This window comes from Podarcis cretensis (assembly GCF_951804945.1).
Source record: "Podarcis cretensis genome assembly, chromosome: 6".
NCBI lineage: Eukaryota > Metazoa > Chordata > Lepidosauria > Squamata > Lacertidae > Podarcis > Podarcis cretensis.
In genome coordinates, this window is record NC_137175.1 from 15,670,393 (window position 1) to 15,690,549 (window position 20,157).

The 20,157-nt window shown below is 46.6% G+C and overlaps 1 protein-coding gene across 2 annotated transcripts in view; it reads left to right on the forward strand.

The window, feature by feature from the left end:
* Positions 1-1,447: 1,447 nt before the first annotated feature.
* BMP7 (bone morphogenetic protein 7) overlaps positions 1,448-20,157 on the forward strand; it is an 81,575-nt gene continuing 62,865 nt past the window's right edge. Inside the window, exon 1 of one of the 2 annotated variants that reach the window (XM_079979640.1) lies at positions 1,448-2,175. In XM_079979640.1, coding sequence (XP_079835766.1) covers positions 1,725-2,175 — 451 coding nt within the window. In that variant the 5' untranslated portion in view covers positions 1,448-1,724. The remainder of the gene's footprint in view (positions 2,176-20,157) is intronic. The other variant, XM_079979641.1, reaches the window with a different exon arrangement.

Consider the following 20,157-nt stretch of genomic DNA (forward strand, 5'->3'; position numbering starts at 1 on the left):
ATTCCTCTATGGGAATGGGGAAGAAATAATCAAAGGTTAAAAACAAACATACACTAGAAGCCATCTTCTTGACTTCTAAATTTCTGTTTTGGGGGTATTATTTTAAAAGTGGAGGAGCACTCAGTCATGTTATTCCCCACGCAGCTGCAGTCTAATGGAAGTCCAGTTACCTGGACTTCCTGTTATCTGCTACTGATGGGCTGGGTTTTTATTTTTTCTTATCTATAATCTGAACTTTGTTTGGTTTTCTGCTTTATTTGGTAACTGGTTTTTAACATTTTGTATGAATTGCTTTGAATCTTTCAAATTGATATGTATTGCGAAGGAAAAATGACCCCCGCCAAAGAGGAAATGTGGAGGTGCCCTACAAAGTACGGGGGTGGGTGGGTTTAATAATGATAGGTTCAAATATTTTAAGACAAGTCCTTTGCACTGGGCCCTAGATTTCCTGGCCACCCTTTCTCAAACATGAAAAAAGTTTTTGAAAACATTCAAGGCAGTGAGCATGCTGCAAAGTGCGAGCCACTCATCCTCTTAATTTGCTCAGAGATCTAAATTTGCATCCATTCATATACATTAGCATTTGCAAAGTCTATGCAAATCTGCATCATGAGCCTGTTCCGAGAGTCCTTTTAAAGACCTAGCAACGCCCTTACTTACGTAGTACTGTAGCATAAAGCTGCGGCGATTGAAAGGAAGCAGTATCGAGCTTTATTTTGTTTTTACCTGCTTGCTGTGTTTGCTTTAAACTGCGCAGCTCCACGCTAAGTCCTATACACGGAGAACAGTATACATGAAGTATAGTTCCCACTTCACAATCCCCCCCCCAAAAAAAAAGGTGGTTAGCAGCTACACTTTAGAAATAAACGCTGCGGTTTGATTTCCCCCGTCCCAGAACTTTGGCGGGGCGTTGCTGTTGCCGGAACTGCAACAACTTGACTCCGAGCCCCAGCCGCTCGCTTTGGGGCTCGTCCGGGGCTGCCCACGTGAGATCCTACCTGGGGGAGCAAGCCCCATCGAGCAAGGGGGGGGGGGAGACTCTGTCCCGCGGAAACGCGCCGCGTGCCTGCGTAAAACAAGTGCCTCGCTTTCCCGGTGCCAGATGTGGCAGGCCGATGCGCACGCCGCGTGCGTAAAAACCTTTATTTCCTAACCTCACCCCACCCCAAGGCTCTGAGCGTTGTTGAGGGGGCACAGAGCCTGGATCGGCGGGGGAAGCACGCGGCGGACCCACGCAGCCGGCGAGGCTGGCTTTTCCTGTGGCTTGACTTCGGGACACTTCTCCCAGTTGGGCGAGGGAGTGCAACGCGCCGAGCTCCGCCCCTTTGCGCGAACTCCCGCTGCCGCCTGCTCGGCTTAGCCGCCGCTCAGAAGCCTTGCGCTTGGTGGCGAGGCGGGCGGGCGGGCGAGCGAGCGAGCGAACGAGCGACCACCTCCCGAGGGAAGCGGCCAGGTCGGAGCCCGGGGTCGCCGGGCCGCTCTGCTGCCCTCTCTCCGCGTATGGCTCTGGGCAAGTAAGCGCGCTCGCTCCTCCCTCCTTCCCGGGATCGCCCGGGCTATCATGCGCGCCTCTCGGTGGGCTCTCCAGGGCAGCTCGCCGGCCAAGTGATCGGTCCCTCCGCGGCGCGCTCGGCTGCCCCTTCCTTTTTAATGCGCGGCTCTTTCGGCCGGCCGCCTCTCCCGCCCAGCCCGCCGGCTCCCTGGCTCTGCCCCCCGTGACGGAGATGCGCGCGGCGGGGTGGCTCAAGCGGCGGGCGGCGGAGGCGGCTGCCGCCCGGCTGCTGGTGTGGCTCCTCTTGGGCGCCTGGGCTGTGGAGCTGCGCTGCGCCCTGGCCGACTTCACGCTGGAGAACGAGGTGCACTCCAGCTTCATCCACCGGAGGCTCCGCAGCCAGGAGCGCCGGGAGATGCAGCGGGAGATCCTCTCCATCCTGGGCTTGCCCCACCGGCCGAGGCCCCATCTGCACGGCAAGCACAACTCGGCGCCCATGTTCATGCTGGACCTCTACAATGCCATGTCGGTGGAGGAGGAGGGCGCCGGAGGCAGCGAGGGCGGAGAGGGCTACTCCTACCCTTACAAGCCCATCTTCAGCACCCAGGGGCCGCCCCTGGCCAGCCTGCAGGACAGCAACTTCCTCACAGAGGCCGACATGGTCATGAGCTTCGTCAACATGGGTGAGTCTCTTGGCTGGCAGGGAGAGGGAGAAGGGGCTTGGGGAACCTTGGGAGACGGACACTTCCTCGTGGCCTCCGGGAAGCCAGGAGGAACCTGTGGGATGGTGAGGCCAAGTGGCTGGCACCAGCAATGCAAGGGCATAGCAGCCCAGGCCTGGCATCCTGGGCAGTTCCTCTGGCATCCATGTGCCACCCTGTAGGGCCTGTTTGGGCAGACACCTGCTGAGGGCTTCTCTAGCAGCTGGCAGGAGCCATTTCCCCCAATTCTGCCCCCCTGCCAATAGTGGTACTCCAGGGCATTGTGGGAAATTGCAGTGACCCAGCGGGATGGCCCCCCATGAGAGGACATGGAGCTAATCTTTTTTAAAAAAACAACAACAACCCCGCTTGAACTCACCTGGAAGTATTTATTACTATCTCTTCAGTGTTTGTCCTGGCTTAAGATGCTGCCCCTTCACCCAGAAGTATTAGACTGGGCTTTAAAAATATTAACGCTCCACTAAAGCACCTTTGGAGGAACCCTCTAGTTACACGTATGAGACAGCTGTTAAAGGAAGGGTTTAGTGCAGCCCTTCTGAAGTGTTTTGATCTCCACCCCCAAAAAAGTTTATTTTAATTTCCGGGATCCCCCATTCTTGCACCAACCACCAGGACAGCAATCCTTGGTGTGCCATTCTTGTGTGCCTGCAGCCTGCTGCTGTTAAAGACCTGTTGATTGGGGTTCTTACCCAACGCTGGCATTTGAAAAGGCGATGGTGTTTGAAAAGCAGATTTATGATGCCTCTTAAATCTGCAAGCAGAGAAACATCTGAACAAATTGGGTTGGCTAGATGGAGCAAGTGGAGGAACTGCTATCCTCACAAATCCAGTGTGAATCAGTTATGATCTTCTACTAAGGGACATTCACCCTGCCAGTGTGTCATGAATGCTGAGAGAAGGATGGGTCCCTCCTCAGGATCCTGCCCCTCCTTATAACTTTCTACCCCTCCTAGGACTAGGTGATCCATACTCAACAAGGGTGGTGGTGTCCCACAAAGCGAGAGCCATTAATTTAATCTGTAACCTGTCAGTGCTGAGTGATCTTCACATATGTGCTTTTGCTGATTACTGAGTGTTTCTAGGATAGCCACCTGAAATACTTTTCCAAGGCCAAAGGTTTGGGCCATCAGCTGTCTTCAGCCATTTCCCTGCAAAGAGAGCACTCATAGATTCACTTTAAGACTGCAATCGTATGCACACTAACTTGGGAGTGAGTGGTGCTTGAATGCATAGGACCAAGATGCATGGCAAACCATGGCATGTTCAAAAGGCAGATTAACCACTGAGTAGCAAATAGAGCCCTTTGGGTTCCACGCTTGCAACAGCCAACGTGGATTGCAAGCATCAACTGAAACCTTCACCAATGAGTGTGGATTTTTAAAAGATGAGGAAATTGCATCATTTTACTGTGCACAAGTGCTTGGAGCCTGGAGGTTACAGAATCTTGTGTATGGGCCCCTAATTATACTTTAATGTACATGTTTTGGTACCCAGTTCACAGTAGGGGTGGGGTACTTGTCTAGCTCTTTAAAAATCAAGTAAAACAGGGAGGGGTATGGTGCTGCTTTGGGGTAATTTAACCTAGAATAAAGACCTTTGTGACTCATTTAGGATTGTGAAAATAATTCCATATGCATGTGCTGAAAGAGAAATAATTTCTTTTCTTTTACTATGGAAGTACTGTATGGACAAAGTGTTCTTATGGAAAACAGTTCTGTATCAAGAAGTCTTGAGAACTAGCTATCAAAAGGTGGTTCTCAGTTGTAGTTGCAACTGTGATGATTGATCATGTGGTGTTGTTAATTGTGGATTAATTAATCTCAATTAGTGTCATCTTGTAAATGCACTTGGGAGCTGGCTCAGAGAAATTTGCTGTGGCGACTTAGAACTCCTTGCTTCGCCTCCCAATCTTGTTTTGTTGTCTTTGCTGCTGCCTGAACAGGAATGCCACAATGTCCATCTTTATTTCTTTGCTTTAGCAGTGTTTGCCCGCATTTTGCCGTGAGGCTAGTTCAGACTTGGGAACCTGAACTGCAGCAGGCCACAGACTGCAACATATAACAGATGAAGGGGCTTAAACCACCTTTGAATAACTGCAACATTGCTGGTGCTGCTGTAAATGGAGAAGTCCTGGTGGAAAAGGAGACACATGCAGGCAGTATTTAAGCTTCTCCAAAGAGCCAGTTTTTGTAGGATTGCTTGTGGGGTTTCATTTCTTTTTCAGGCTGCAGTCCCCAAACCTCTTATTTTAGAGGGATTCTATTTAGACCAGTGGGAGAACTCTGCAGTAAGTGGGTTGTGATCTTAATGACCCCAAGAAAAGTTCTCTAGTAAATCCTCATTTGCTGTTCTTTCTAATGAGCTAGCCTGGGTTGCCAGCCCGTGCTCTTTTGGTGAGCACATGTGGATGGGTTTATGCAAATTAAATGGAAGTTGTCACTTTTCGGCTTGCGGTTGGCTGAGCCTTTTTAATGGGATGTGGTCCTCCAATGGGGATTTCTCTTTGTGTGCTATGGGTCAGAATAAACTGGCTGGATTTGAGTAGAACACTCTCAGGGGCAAGCTGTCTATTTAAAATATATAATTATAGGCACCAGTTTTGCTGTATCTGTTTTTAGCCTGTGTCACATGCATCTGTGAAACCACCGCATGTACAGATTGCAACTCTGTGAATCCAGACCAAATCCAAACAGAAGTTCAGAAGAGCCAAGAGCTTTAAACGCAGCCCCAGGCTCCCCCCAGTGCCCTCTACTCTGCCGCTCACATTTTAAACAAGAAGGGACTCCCTGGGAATTTGAAGGGACACACCCTTTGAAGATGAAATGATAATCTGACTCATCTTTGTTGTTGTGTTTATGGGCTCTTTTGCTTAAGATTTCATGATTGTCCAAATGACCACCAAGTAAGACTGTTGATGATAAAATGATGGTTTTGGAAGAGTCTTGTGAATAGTCTGCAAGGTGCGGCTGCTGGGAGATAAAAGGCTAAAGAGGTGCCACTTCTAAGTAGACCTGAGTTGGGGGTGTCAAATCGCCACCCCCAGGCCTCTTCAGGACTTTTCTGAGGTCACACCTCTTATCTCCAGGCCAGATCCTTCAGTAAACCTGCTCTGTATTGCCTGAGTAGAATGTTTCCTTTAACTGCGATGATGCTGGCTTGGATCAATGGCAGCGAGATGGGTGTGGGGGGTATGCACTATACAAAAGTTAGAGGCATGCCCGCTTTTGCCTCTAGGTCCTGCGCATCACTTGAATGTGGCCCCCAGAAGGTTGCCTATGATAGTATGTGGCTCTTGGGCTGACAAGGGTTCTGCACCTCTGCTTTAGACATTGTTGTTGAACCCGTATGGAACTCCATTGTTGGGAATCCTTTCTAAAACTTGGGTTTGGTAAGGAAAAACCCCATACTGAGCTGAGCATCTGAATCAAGATTCTTCTTCTCTGTACAGAGATCAAGTATGCTAGTAAAAGAGAATCACCAGGAGCTTGCCATTTTATGTATGTCATCGTTTGTACACTGGGTGATATACATCTGATCCTTGTAATCGTTCCACCCCCTCTTTGATGCAGAAGGATCGTGGCAACTGGGTGCACGCACACTGGCGACCATGTGAACCTGCACGGAGTTGTTTATAAACATGGTGTGTATGTATGTAGATGTGTGTCTGTGTGGATTCATGTGCATAAACACAGAGAGAGCCAAAATGTTCAGGCACACTTTCTAAATCCAGGAAAACCAGGACGAACTTATAAACAGTGAAACTCAATTCATAGAATCTAAGGCTAGCTCAGTCTGCAGAGCATGAGACTTTAATCTCAACCCAATCCTGTGCAGGCTTACTCTGAACTAAACACTGCTGTCTTCAGAGGAATGTGGTCCCACATAAGTGAGCAAAGGATTGCAAGACTTAGAGTTGCTTTGCATATACACATCCGTCCCTTGGTGGCTGCAGCAGTGTCAAGCAATGACTTGTTTGTGTCATTGTTGAACACCACAGATAGAATTGTAGTATTCCATTCAATCAATTCCTTGCTTTTCCATGGAACTGCTCAGCTGTACAGTATCAGATGGTGAGCAATCAAGAGATGCAAATGAATGAATGAAATAGCTCACATTTTCCATTGTTTATCTCAGGGGTGGGGAACCTCTTTCAGCCCAAGAGGCACATTCCACCCTGGGCAGCCTTTCAGGGGCCACATGCAAGTGGTGGGTGTGGCAAGAGGCCAAGTGGGCATAACAACAGGTGTGACTCTTACCTTTATAATAGTAGGCTATTTTCCAGCATGCGAAAGTCAGAGATTTCTGCATGCACATACACCGCTCCCCCCCCTCAATTCTCGGTCTTACACCTAGGCAAGCAGAGGCAGTTCAAGTATACATCCCATCCTAGGAGGATCACTTGAGGAGGTTTCAGGGCAGCAACAGGGTGGTGTGAATTGTAGAGTTGGAGTGGCCCATGAGCATCATCTAGTCCAGCTTTCTGCAATGCAGGAATCTTTTGCCCAACACTGGGCTCAAACCCATGACCCTGAGATTTAAGAGTCTCATGTTCTACTGACTGAGCTATCCCAGCAGTTAAGTGTGCAGCTTGAGGAGAGGGGATGTCACTTAGATAAAGGTTATATAATAGTATGAACATAAGGAGAGCCTTGCTGGATCAATCCCTTTCCCACGTGAAATTTGTCCTTTTACTACCTATTCACACAGTTTGGAAATATCATTTTGGAGCTCATTGCAATCCCCCTTTCTTTTAAACTACTCTGAATAAATTGGTATCAACAGCAAACTTTGCTACCTCTTTGCTTACCCCTTAACTCTAGATCATTTATGAACAAGTTAAAAAGCACAGGTCATAATACCAGTCCGGTGTGTGTGTGTGTGTGTGTTCACTTTCTAAATCTCTCCAGCAGTAGAAGTAGATAAACACAGGTGGCAGTTCCAGAGAAACAGCATGCATTATTTGTTTCCTAAAAAGCTTGCTGACTTTCCACAAATGTCTTAGAATCCTCATCCATTATCTCTATGTAAGCAAAAGCTACAGGAGTCTTGTGTTACAGTTTGAAATATTTTAACAAACCATTTCATTTGAGAGTTTAAGCAATATCACACAAATTGTAACCCAGAGAAAAGTGTAAAGCTTCATTTGAAATGCTGAACAGAAAGCTCTTCTTTGTCAGGTCCTGTTTCGGAAGAAATCACAGCTTACATAAAAGCAGACAACATGCTTCTACACTGTGCAGGTTGATGGGATGAAGTTAAGATAATTGCATGTACAGTGGTACCTCGGGTACCTCGTTCTGGAGGTCTGTTCTTAACCTGAAACTGTTCTTAACCTGAAACACCACTTTAGCTAATGGGGCCTCCTGCTGCTGCCACGCCGCCGGAGCACAATTTCTGTTCTCATCCTGAAGCAAAGTTCTTAACCCGAGGTAATATTTCTGGGTTAGCGGAGTCTGTAACCTGAAGCGTATGTAACCCGAGGTACCACTGTATTATATTGGGTCCAAACCCAACCCCTTCTTGGGCCAGCATATGCAATCAACTGGGTTTCTGGCCCCCCTTGAGCTGCTTAAGGTTAGATGAAGGGGCTGTGCCCCTGATGCTACCTTTGTGTTGAAAAAAATCCCTGCACATAGAAAAATACCATATCAGGGAGACTGATATGCTCAACTTTTCCTCCTGATGGGCTAATTTTCTATGGTGTAGGCAGTTTGCTTTATGGCAGAGCACCCAGTCGCTCCCCTGCTGCCTGCTGATTGTAGACACCAGTCTAATGCTATACTGCAGGAGATGCTCTTCAAGAAATCATGGTGCTGTTATAGTTCTATTGTGTTTGCCTTCTGTTAGCATGGTCTGTCATTAGTAAGATGATAGGCAAGATCCAATCGTTTTAACATAGACAGGTGGAACTATTAGCAACAAGGCACTTCTGAGAGTTTTGTCTGTATGGTTTTGTTCCCCTGTCAACAGTGCATGCCAGGACGAGTTTAAGAAAGGACATAGATCCATAATAGCTTTCTTCATCCTTGTGCACACCTTTCATCCCATTGTAGTCTCAGTTCTTTCATCTCCATGGGACAAAGGCCAGCTTGTTTATAGACTTCTTAATGAATTAGACTAGTTGCTAGCCAGCCTATATAGCGAAGCACAGCACCTGCTTTCAGACATACAGATTTCTATTGACAGTGGAAATTAGAAGATCTTTTGTGAGGTGGTGTCCCCCCCTTTAAACTGAAGGGTTTCTATAGCGATCTTTTAAAATTGCAGCCTGTATTAAACTGTGTGCCTTGGTTTTGTAAGAGATACTCTTGTGGGCATTGTATTTCCCAGGTAGGGTTTTGTTACATACGTCAAACTAGCGCAGCAAGTGCCATAATGCCAGAATGTGCATTGCAGCAGAGAAGTGTCATAGCACTGTGGAAGCCTTTGCAGTTCCTTTTCCTTTTTTAAAAGTAAGTTAAGTGCAGAACATAAATAAAATAAACGCAGCCCTCAATAATTGCAACATATTGGTACACATTAACTGATTTCCTTGCAGTTTTCTACCTACACCTTTGCGTGTCTGGTCATCGGGAGAAGGAGTTTTTCAAGGAGGTACTAGGTGGGCAAGCTTTGCAAGGATGGCGGAAGATCTAAAAGATTTTGCGTTTGGAACAAATGATCCTTTATGAGAAGACAGAGTGGCTTTGTAACTTGCAAGGAAGCACCGAAAGATGGAGAACCAGCAAACGACACTTATTCTTTTCTTTTTGTGCTCAATACAGTAAAGTGTAGTTGGGGAATGTGTGAGGAGCTGTGTATCCTCCGATGCATAGACAGCCACAGAGGTGATGCATGACTTTCCCCTCCATTGGTTACACTGGAATTGCAGAGAGAGAAAATGCAATGGTCATATGCTTCCTTGCAATGTGCAAAGCCACCTTGAAAACAAACTTTAGTTATTATGGAAACCACAACAGTTTACTTGTCGTGACTCACACTGGCGAACCTGGGCTTTTAGCTTGATGTAGGTATTGAAACTTCACTGTTAAAGAAATCCTGTCCTACTGAGTGACAGTTCCCATAATCTGCAGATCATTGTTTACTGCGCACAATTCTCCGAACTGCCATCATAAGGGCAAAGGAAACGGGAAATACCGGTGTGCATTGATCTTTGCCAGTAACACCAGAGCGCCGCATGGCTGCAGCAGCTAACAGCTCTTTTTCCAGCCCCTTAAACAGATGTGGAACTGAAAAACAGCAGTGATTTGACAAACCATGCAGAGGAAGGCTTTCCAAAGGTGTGGAACCACCACTGACAAGACACTGATCCTTTAGGAGGGAGGGTACATTAACTGAAGGGGGAACGGATTCTTTTTTGGGGCAGGGGAGTTGTTGATGTTTGAAGTTGAGATCTCATCTTTTACACTGTTTGTAGCCCTGGGCAAGTTTCCACCTTGCTGAATATTCTTTTTATGTAAGCCAATCAAATGCCTTTGAGAAGCTTACAAGCAGGTATGAAGTCAATAGCCCTTCCCTGTTCATGATGGAAATGTTGGTTGTTAGAGGCACCAATTGCTCTGGGTTCCTGAGGGCAGCTGGGACATAGAACAGAGGAAGCCGCCTTATGTTGAGTCAGACCAGAGGTCTATCTAACTAACTTATCTATTGTTTACATGGATTGGCAGCAGCTCTTCCCACCCTTACCTGAAGATGGCAGGGATTGAATTTGGGAACTTCTGTGTACAAAGCAGATGCCTTACCCCTGAACGGTGCTCCTTACCCAAAGCTGATGGACGGTTAAATCAGTTTTAAGTTTGTGGTGTAATATGCTCTTAGTGTGATGATTTTGGCCCTTATTCCTGCTTCCTCTCTTCTCTTGTTCCTTTTCCTTGGTTTTTCCTATCTGGCTCTCTGCTTGTTGTTGTCCCTCCTCTTTTTCACACTTGCATATTCCAGATAAAGCATATTGCAACATGCATTTGAAGCACATTACTTCCCCAAAAGAATCCTATAGTTTTCCCCCTGACAGAGCTACCATTTCCAGAACTCTTTAAAAACTACAGTTCCCAGCAGCCTTTGGGGGAAGCCATGCCCTTTAAACATGCATGGAATATGCTTTAAATGTGGAGCGTGGAACTGTCCTCCCTTCCTTTCCTCTAGCTCCCTTCCTGGTGGCTGAGACCCACACTCCATTGTTGTCCTGTGCTGGGCGGAGCAGTGCTGCACCCTCAGGGAGGTCTTTCTGCTCCATCCTTTCCTTTTCAACTGGCTCACCTTCCAGCCAGACTGCCAACACCACAGCACACTGGAGACGACTCCTCCCTGAACTCTCATCACAGTAGCTTAGCCCGAGAGAAGCTTGGCATGAGCTCCCCCACCCCACCCTGACATTGCAGCAGCTGGGATTGGAACCTGGCTCTCCCCGGACTCTAACCATTGCACCACACTTCTGCCGCTTTTCCTCAGGTGTGCTGCTTGGGAGCTGTGGTAAGTCTAATGGGAAGTAGGGAACTGAACACCATTACAATCACCTGTTCCTTTCGGCTTAGTTAAAAGCAGTATGCAAGGTGCTTGGCAGTTGCCCAGCCACCACCAAAGGACTCCCTCCCTCAGAATAGGGCCCCCAGGCCAACTTCTAAGATTGATGGTTTCCCCAGATCAATAGGTAAGTGAAACCCCAGTATTCAAGGAGAGAACAATACCATCCCACCTCCCTCAGACATGCAAAATAACCTGAGGGGTGTGTGGCGATACTTGCCTTCTGCTTTAGAGGACTGCAATCGAAAAATAGCCATCCCAGGGTGAAACTCCTTGTCTTTCTGTTGCAAATTGAGGAAGGACCTCGCCCTTTAAAACAGGGGTCAGCAACCTTTTTCAGCCATACTTCCCTCAGACCATGTGGTGGGCCAGACCATATTTTGGAGGAAAAAAATGAACGAATGAACGAATTCCTATGCCCCACAAATAACTCTGAGATGCATTTTAAATAAAGGGACACATTCTACTCACGCAATAACATGCTGATTCTTGGATCATCCGTGGGCTGGATTGAGAAGACGATTGGGCCGCATCTGGCCTCCGGGCCTTAAGTTGCCTACCCCTGCTTTAAAATGAAGAGTAAATCTTGGCTGCTGCTAATGAGAATCAAAAGGCAGGTGGTTGTTTGTTTGTTTTTAAATGTATTTTGTTAAGGTTTTTGGACGTCAGTTTAAGATGGCTTTAGAGGAGGATTAGGCTGTGAACGGCTCCTGGTCACCAGTCATGATGTATGCTATCTCCAGGATCAGTGAGCCTTTGAATTCCACTCACTGGGGAACAACGCCTTCAGAGTGCTGTAGCTCTCGAGTCCTACTTAGCAGGGTGCCTGGTTGGCTGCTGTGGGAGTCTGGGTTGCTGGACTGGATAAGGCTCTGGCCTGGTCTAGTTCAGCATCAGGTTCTCACAGTGCTATGGGAAACCCGCAAACAGGACCTGAACGCAGCAACACTCTCCCCACTTGTGGCACCCAGCAACTGGGAGCGACACTTTCGCAATCCTTATGCCTGCCCCACACTAACAGATGGAGACTGTTTTGTGCTTGGTGACGTAAGGTGCAGGAAGGATGGGGCATAGCCAAGTAGCAAGGGATGTGCTGTAGGTAGCTCAGTGCACCTCCTTTGCATGCAGCAGCTCCCTGGCATGTCCAGCAAGAGCTGGGAGGGACTCCTGGTCTGAAATTGTAGCTAGCCACTGGTAGTACGTGTTGACAATACTGATCTAGTTAGACCAATGGTCTGACTTGGTTTCCTCTGCACATTTTCCCAGACTGTGTGTGGCTTTGCACATGCCCCAGCCCCTTGTCTGTTTATAGTGGTGTTGTTAGGGAAGATACTTCGTTTGCACTTGTTATTTGAGCATATAAAGCCATGAATGGCTTGGGAACCAGGTAATTGAAAGAGCACGTGTCCCAGTATCGGCCATCTTGGACAGTACGATTGGCAGACAAGGCCTTGTTGGTGGTGATGCCACCAGGGGCTGCTTGGCTGGTGTTGACCTGTGACAGGCCCTTTCTGGTGGTGGCTCCCTTTTTGTGGAATGCCCTCCCTCTCTGGTGAAGTGTATCTTGCTTTTGATGGCTGAAGGATACTGTTCCTGACAACCCTGAGACCACGAGATGAGAGAATGCTTGTAATTGTTTTTGGAATGTCTTAATTGTTATGTACTGAAGTTTTCACCCTGGGCCAGCAGGGGGATACTGTAGATAGTTCAGGTCCACATATGCAAATAAGGGATCGAAAGTGACGTTCAGTGGTTGGATAGTTACAGAAAATGGTTACTGTTGCGTTCTAGTGGAGCTCTATATAAGCAGGCTGACTGAACCCTTCAGTTCAGTTCTGTTCTGGCCTGTGAATAAACAAGAACTGTTTGAAGAATCGCTGTGTCGTCTGATATGTTCACCCACAACTTAACATTAATGATAACTGTTTCTTGTATTTTTAGAATCATAGAATCATAGAATCATAGAGTTGGAAGAGACCACAAGGGCCATCGAGTCCAACCCCCTGCCAAGCAGGAAACACCATCAGAGCACTCCTGACATATGGTTGTCAAGCCTCTGCTTAAAGACCTCCAAAGAAGGAGACTCCACCACACACCTTGGCAGCAAATTCCACTGTCGAACAGCTCTTACTGTCAGGAAGTTCTTCCTAATGTTTAGGTGGAATCTTTTTTCTTGTAGTTTGGAACCATTGCTCCGTGTCCGCTTCTCTGGAGCAGCAGAAAACAACCTTTCTCCCTCCTCTATGTGACATCCTTTTATATATTTGAACATGGCTATCATATCACCCCTTAACCTCCTCTTCTCCAGGCTAAACATGCCCAGCTCCCTTAGCCGTTCTTCATAAGGCATCGTTTCCAGGCCTTTGACCATTTTGGTTGCCCTCCTCTGGACACATTCCAGTTTGTCAGTGTCCTTCTTGAACTGTGGTGCCCAGAACTGGACACAGTACTCCAGGTGAGGTCTGACCAGAGCAGAATACAGTGGCACTATTACTTCCCTTGATCTAGATGCAATACTCCTATTGATGCAGCCCAGAATTGCATTGGCTTTTTTAGCTGCCGCGTCACACTGTTGGCTCATGTCAAGTTTGTGGTCAACCAAGACTCCTAGATCCTTTTCACATGTACTGCTCTCAAGCCAGGTGTCACCCATCTTGTATTTGTGCCTCTCATTTTTTTTGCCCAAGTGCAATACTTTACATTTCTCCCTATTAAAATTCATCTTGTTTGTTTTGGCCCAGTTCTCTAATCTGTCAAGGTCATTTTGAAGTGTGATCCTGTCCTCTGGGGTGTTAGCCACCCCTCCCAGTTTGGTGTCATCTGCAAATTTGATCAGGATGCCCTTGAGTCCATCATCCAAGTCGTTGATAAAGATGTTGAATAAGACCGGACCCAAGACAGAACCCTGTGGCACCCCACTAGTCACTCTTCTCCAGGATGAAGAGGAACCATTGATGAGCACCCTTTGGGTTCGGTCAGTCAGCCAGTTACAAATCCACTGAGTGGTAGCATAGTCAAGACCGCATTTTACCAGCTTCTTTACAAGAATATCATGGGGCACCTTGTCAAATGCCTTGCTGAAATCAAGGTAGGCTACATCCACTGCGTTCCCTTCATCTACCAGGCTTGTAATTCTGTCAAAAAATGAGATCAGGTTAGTCTGACACGACTTATTTTTCAGAAATCCATGCTGACTATTGGTGATCACAGTATTCCTTTCTAGGTGCTCACAAACTGTTTGCTTAATGATCTGCTCCAGAATCTTCCCTGCTATTGATGTCAGACTGACTGGGCGGTAATTATTTGGGTCCTCTCTTTTCCCCTTTTTGAAAATAGGGACAACATTTGCCCTCATCCAGTCTGCCGGGACTTCGCCTGTTCGCCAGGAATTCTCAAAGATGACTGCCAGTGGTTCTGAGATCACATCTGCCAGTTCTTTTAATACTCTTGGATGCAGTTCATCTGGCCCTGGAGACTTGAATACATCTAAACTAGCCAAGTATTCTTGTACTATCTCCTTAGTTATTCTGGGCTGTGTTTCCTCTGCTGAATCATTTGCTCCAAATTCTTCAGGTCGGGCACTGTTTTCTTTATCGGAGAAGACTGAGGCAAAGAAGGCATTGAGGAGTTCAGCCCTTAACTGCATTTGTTTTTAGAATCCTCCATGATTCCAGAATGGTGATACCCAAATTGGATATATTTCTGTTTCAGAGAACTGTTTCCGTATTGATTTCTCTGTGGACCTGCTACAAGTGCTTTATAGGTTTCAGAGTATTTTAAGGTACGTGCTGAGCTCATAGGAAACACTGGTCCAAGCTGTGGGGGACTGTTACCTCATGTGAACTGAAAGGCACCCCTTCCACCCTGATCGCAGGAGATCAGGAATCCAGCTGTATTTCTGAGATGTTTGTCCATGATTATTTATTTCATTGATAAATCCCTTCGGGATTCCTTGGAACAAGGTTTGAAAAGCACCTCTCTAGGCTACAAAGGAGTCCATGCTGCTTCTCAGCAGGGTTCTGTGTGATGCTTGGAAACGCAGCTGGACCTTTCAGTAGTGAGAAGTGCAGATTTAACTCAAAGGTGGCCAAGTGATTTTATCTTTTATGCTTTTTATGCTCAGGCAATGGAGCTGGAAACTGTGACTCATAAATTTTATAAAATTTTTTTTAAAAAAATACAAGGGCATGAACTCTCTTCCATTTGTGGTTTTGGTGATGAAGCAGGAATAAAATCATAGCCTGGGCACATTTGCAATGCATTTCATTCTGAACATGATTTTAGCAGGCTTTGCAGTAATATTTTTTCTTTTTTGCAAATTCATTTTTGTGTGAATCAAAAGTGCATCAGCAGGGAAGCAGTTTCTCCCTTCCAGCGCTCAGGTAGCCCTGTAATCGACATTGGAGTGTGCTGTCTTCAGGCTAACAGAATGTACTTTGTTATACACTGAATGTGTATAACATGGTAGAGCATGGGACTCTTAATCTCAGGGTCGTGGGTTTGAGCCCCAAGTTGCACAAAGGATTCCTGCATTGCAGGGGGTTGGGCTAGATGACCCTCAGGGGTCCCTTCCAACTCTACAATTCTATTATTTACTAGAGCATTGGGGTCCACCAATCAAAGCCAAGTTTAAAACAGTGGCCAGAGGGTTGGGGCCAGGTAGAAGTTTGCCTCTGAATACAAGTTGCTGGGGAGTGCCAGTGTCTCTCTTAGATCTTGGCAAGCGGGCTTCCCGTCTCCTTTTGGTTGGTTACCACGAGAACAGAATGCTGGACTAGATAGGCCTTTGGTCTAATCCAACAGGGCTGCTCTTACCTTCTTAAATGGTACCTTGCATGGTTCCAATTATCTCCTGCATCCCAAGAGGCCACCCACTGAGTTAACTTGCCTAGGCAAGTACAGATCTACATCTGAGTTGCTGCAGATCATAATTCCTATCACAAAACTAAAATTGGCCAGCAGGGCTGTACTAAGACGAGGTCAAAAGCAGCTGACGAATACACCTATTTTACAGGTGAGGCACACTGAAGCCGAGAGATAAGTGGTTAGCCATCTCAGAGATTTTTCTTTTAAATAACATTTTCCATTGTTCAACTACTGGAAGTCAGAAACACTTGCAGATATACTGCAAGTCACTGAGTAATCTGCCAGTAGATCCTACTCTTACCTTGGGCTCACCCCTGATCTGAGTGGTCTTAGCAAGGCCGTCACAAACAGCAGAGCTGTCCCACCTGCTTGGAACAGGTTGCTGAAAATATTTGCTGGTCAGGGTGGCCGTTTTTGTGTTCTTCCCTCTTGCCTCTTGGGCTCAGTACGAGTGCGAAATGCTGTCAGCTCCAGTCACCTCACTGACAAGTATAAAATTGTGGTTAAGTGCTTGACAAAACCTAAGGAGAGAGAGAGGAGGGGAAAAATTTGGAAAATTACTCATTCTTGGAAAGAGTGCACAAAAGTGACTTTTGGTTCATGTAAGTGAAGATGCTGAGGAGACCTCAAATTTCAGTTTACTTCATACCATCTGGTGGTGTTCTCTCTCTCCCCCCCCCAAATTTCCCCCCTGACAAGTATTTGGCACCAGAATATGCATCCCGTTGCCCCCCTAGAATAGCAGGCTTTTAGCACTGTAGGGCATTAGCATTTTCATTCTGAAGCAGTTTAAGGGGGGGGGGGACTTGTAGAGAATCCTCCGTTGGGACTGGCTTTGTGAAGTGAATTCAGGGGGCAGGCCTTTGCAGCTGTAACCTGGCTTGTGTTAAAAATTGGAAAGGCTGCTTTGCATTCCATCTCGCTACAGGCCTTCCTTGGTGTACAGCCAAAGGTTAATATAGATGTCGCAAAGTTTCTCCCTCCCCGCCCCAACCCCCCACTTCGGAGAGCTTCAGATATAAGAGTATGTGTACAGCTGTGTTTGTAGTAACCCTTTCATAATCACACTTCTTAAACTTGCATTTCCCGGCTTGTATAAATGAAAAGAATTTCTGAAGGGATATTTGACCTGCGTTTGAACTTATTTGATCTTCACGTATTTCCCACTTGAAACAAAGCAGATTAAATCTTGGCCCTGAGAAGGCCTGTCGAGGATCACATGATGTGGTCCATACATCAGGGTAAATACACTTTCCCCCCCTCTTTCTCCCTCCTTTTTTAAACATCTCTGGCTGTTTTGAGAAGCGTGTGCATTGGGTCATTTTATGCTGAGATTTAGAAACCCCTCCCAGAAGGCTCAAAGCAAAGCAACACCAGTATTCCTTAGGGACCTTTAAGAATAGCTCCCACAACAACAATCTTAATAAGGATATGCAAAAAGGTACTTCTGTATGTGGATGTATAAAAGTGTTCAAAATTGCCTGTCAAATCGTCTCTCATTAAAAGTTTGCTTAAAAAAAAGCGCTGCAAAGTTTTCTTTGAATATGCTTGTGCTTTACAACTTTTAGATGTTCTAGAAGTGGGGAGCAACCTTTGAGAGACTCCGTCTCCCATTGCTCTGTCCCCCCAGCATTTTAATCTGCTGTATAGGCAGTACCGTCAAGCATTGAATGGACCATAGAAATTGGCGTGGGACATGGCCTGGGCCGATGGGTTCTATAGCATGTGTGTCAAATAAAAATATCAGGTGGTGTGATGTTTTTCAGCAAGGTGGAAGGGTGATTATTTATAGCGATACGAAGGATAAAGGGGAAATGGAAAACGTATGTTCCGAAATCCAGATCTAGAGTGGTCTGTGTATGTGTGTGTTGCAGGTGGGGGTCTGCGTGCTTTTAGTTACGTTCCTGAAATATCTCCTTTCTCTCTAGCATTTCGCATCAGGAGGCTTTGAAAACCTCTTTGGGTTGGGAAGCATTCAAACTGCTTGACTTTTTTTAAAAGGGAGCTGCATATGTGCAGCATAGGCTTGTAATTAAAGTACCAGGACAAGTGGTTAAGTGCAATAGGCCTCAGGAGGAATATTGCAGAGGGAGTTGTTTTCAGGCTTGCAAGCCTGCTTTAGTATATCATCGCTATGCACGAGAGATGCAGAACAGGTCCTCTAGCACGTGTATGTGATGTTGTTTATATATGATTGACAGGGGATGTTTTATTTAGTTCTTTTTTTAAAAAATGGTTTCCTAATCAGGGACAAAATCCAAAGCAAAGACTGCAATTCAGTTGGATTCGTCTTAGGATCTCCTTCATTCTGAATATCAAAGTGTTTGGTTAACAGTTGTATTTAGGAACCTCTACCACTGAAAGACACCCCACCTTTCTGAGCCATTAATGCTTATATCTGATCTTTAGATGATGCTATAATATTTTGGTATGTTAGAAGGGGTGGGGGCAGGGGACATGTAATTTATTTGTGACATATTATGTGTTCTTAACGACACAAACAACTAAAAAAAAGTTAAGAGTGGTGGCCCACTAACTTTTACTCAGAGTAAACCCATTGAAACCAATGGACCTAAGTTAGGGGGCAATCCTGAGCTCAGATCTGCTGGGATGAGCAACTCCAGATCTCATGGCTGAATCCTGGCTCAGCTGGACAATTCCAGCGTAAGCTCCTGCTGAGCCAAGACCAGCAGATTGTCCGAATTCTGGGGGAGTGGAGAGGATAGGAGTGAAGCGGGGACACTTTATGCTGGATCCTAAGCCTGCTCATCTTTGTCACATGACCTGACAGCCTAGCATAAGTTCCGTCAGCAATGGAAGTCCATGGGGAGGGTCTGCAGAAATCTGTAGAAATTTCAGCTCAGGCTCACCTACAATCAGGGCCGTCTTTACCCAGGGGTGCAAGGGGTATGGGGCACCTGGGTACTGAATTCTGGGGGGCGCCAGGCGCCGCCACTGAAAGGAGCAAATGCGAAAACTGCAAAGGCAACCCTTGGGCAGCAGCACAAGACAATGCAATGTCGCTGTGATGGCCTGGGATTCGGAGTTGGATGCTGAACCTGAGGGATCCCAGCCTGCACAGGATTCCCCACCTCCAGAACCAGCTGAGCCGGGGCTGGGGCATGAGCCTGAAGGGTCCTCACCTGCGCTGGATCCTCAGGTGAGGGCACCAGCTGAGTCTGCTCGGGCTCCTGAGGGGGTGGAGGACCCATTGCCTGCAGGTGCTCCACTCTCAGCCCCGTCAGAGGAAACTGAGGTTGCCTCTGGGTCCATTAACCCTCCAGCCTCTCCTGGGCTGCAGAGGCTTAGGGCAGAGAGGCTCATAGTTCATAGGCTGCAAGTCGACAGGTGCTGCAGCAACTGTCTGCTCTGTCTCTTGTTTATTCACATATATCGACTGCTAGATTAATAGGCATTTGCTGTCCAGGGTTTCAGACACAGCTCTTTTCCAGCCCTATCCAGAGATGCAGGAGATTGAACCTCGGCTCTTTTGCATGTAAAACTCAGTCTTTTCTTATTCGCTACGGACCCCTCCTCCTAGGTGCTAAAGGAGAAGATGAGGTATCTTCTTGCGCAAAACCCTCTTTCTATAGCCAATGATTAATGCTTGACCCTGGGATGTTACTCATTTTGCACAACCTCAGTATATGGCTGGGTTAACTGTTATGCTAAGCGCTCTGCAGAGTAGGGCCCTATTCAAAGAGATACCCTTTTTGCCTTGGTGAGTCATGCATATCATTGCTATCTTTTAGCTGCTGGGCATGGTAAGCAGAAATCTGTAGGAAGGTAGCTGAAAAGTAAGACAAAAAAAGCCTTATTTGCTAGAAACAATAGCAAAATCCTGCCCAGATTTCTGTTTGTGCATGCAAAGAAACCAGTATTTACACTGATGTATTTATCTAATGTTCTGGGGTTGTAACCAGCAATGTAGCACCTGGCTGATGCTCCACTAGCCTGTTGACTCTAGTGCATTTTGAATGAAGCTATATGGTCTGTTTGGAGATCTCTCTCCCTCCACATTCCCCTTTCTTAGCCTCTCCCAACTCAAGGCCTTGGAGGAAAAGTGACTGCTTGTGACATGTTAATGAGGTGTTAATAGCTCCAAGTGAGGTGCGAATAGTTGCTGAAATAGTCTTAATGGCAGCTGCATGGACCTTATACTATAGGTGGGGAAGAAGAAGAAGAAAGACGAAGCAACAAGGGGAGCATCTTTCTTGGACCTGGTCCTCTCTAACTGATTGATGAAGTGGAAGTACTGGGAACCTTGTGAGGAAGTGATAATGTTCCCTTGGGTTTCATTCTATAGAGGCAAGGGAAAGCTGAGTGTAGTTGAACATGCACTCTGGAATTTAAGAAGACTGATTTTGAAAAGCTTAAGGAATTACTGGGTAATCTCAGAGACTCTATCATCTATGAGAATTCTTGGAATACAGGTGAGGTCCATCATCACAAAAGGCAAAGAGAGACCCAGGTAACTATCAACCAGAGAAGGTGGTGTTGAGACCAGGAAAGGTCCTTGAACATATAACTAAACAGTCGGTCTGTGAACACTTAAAA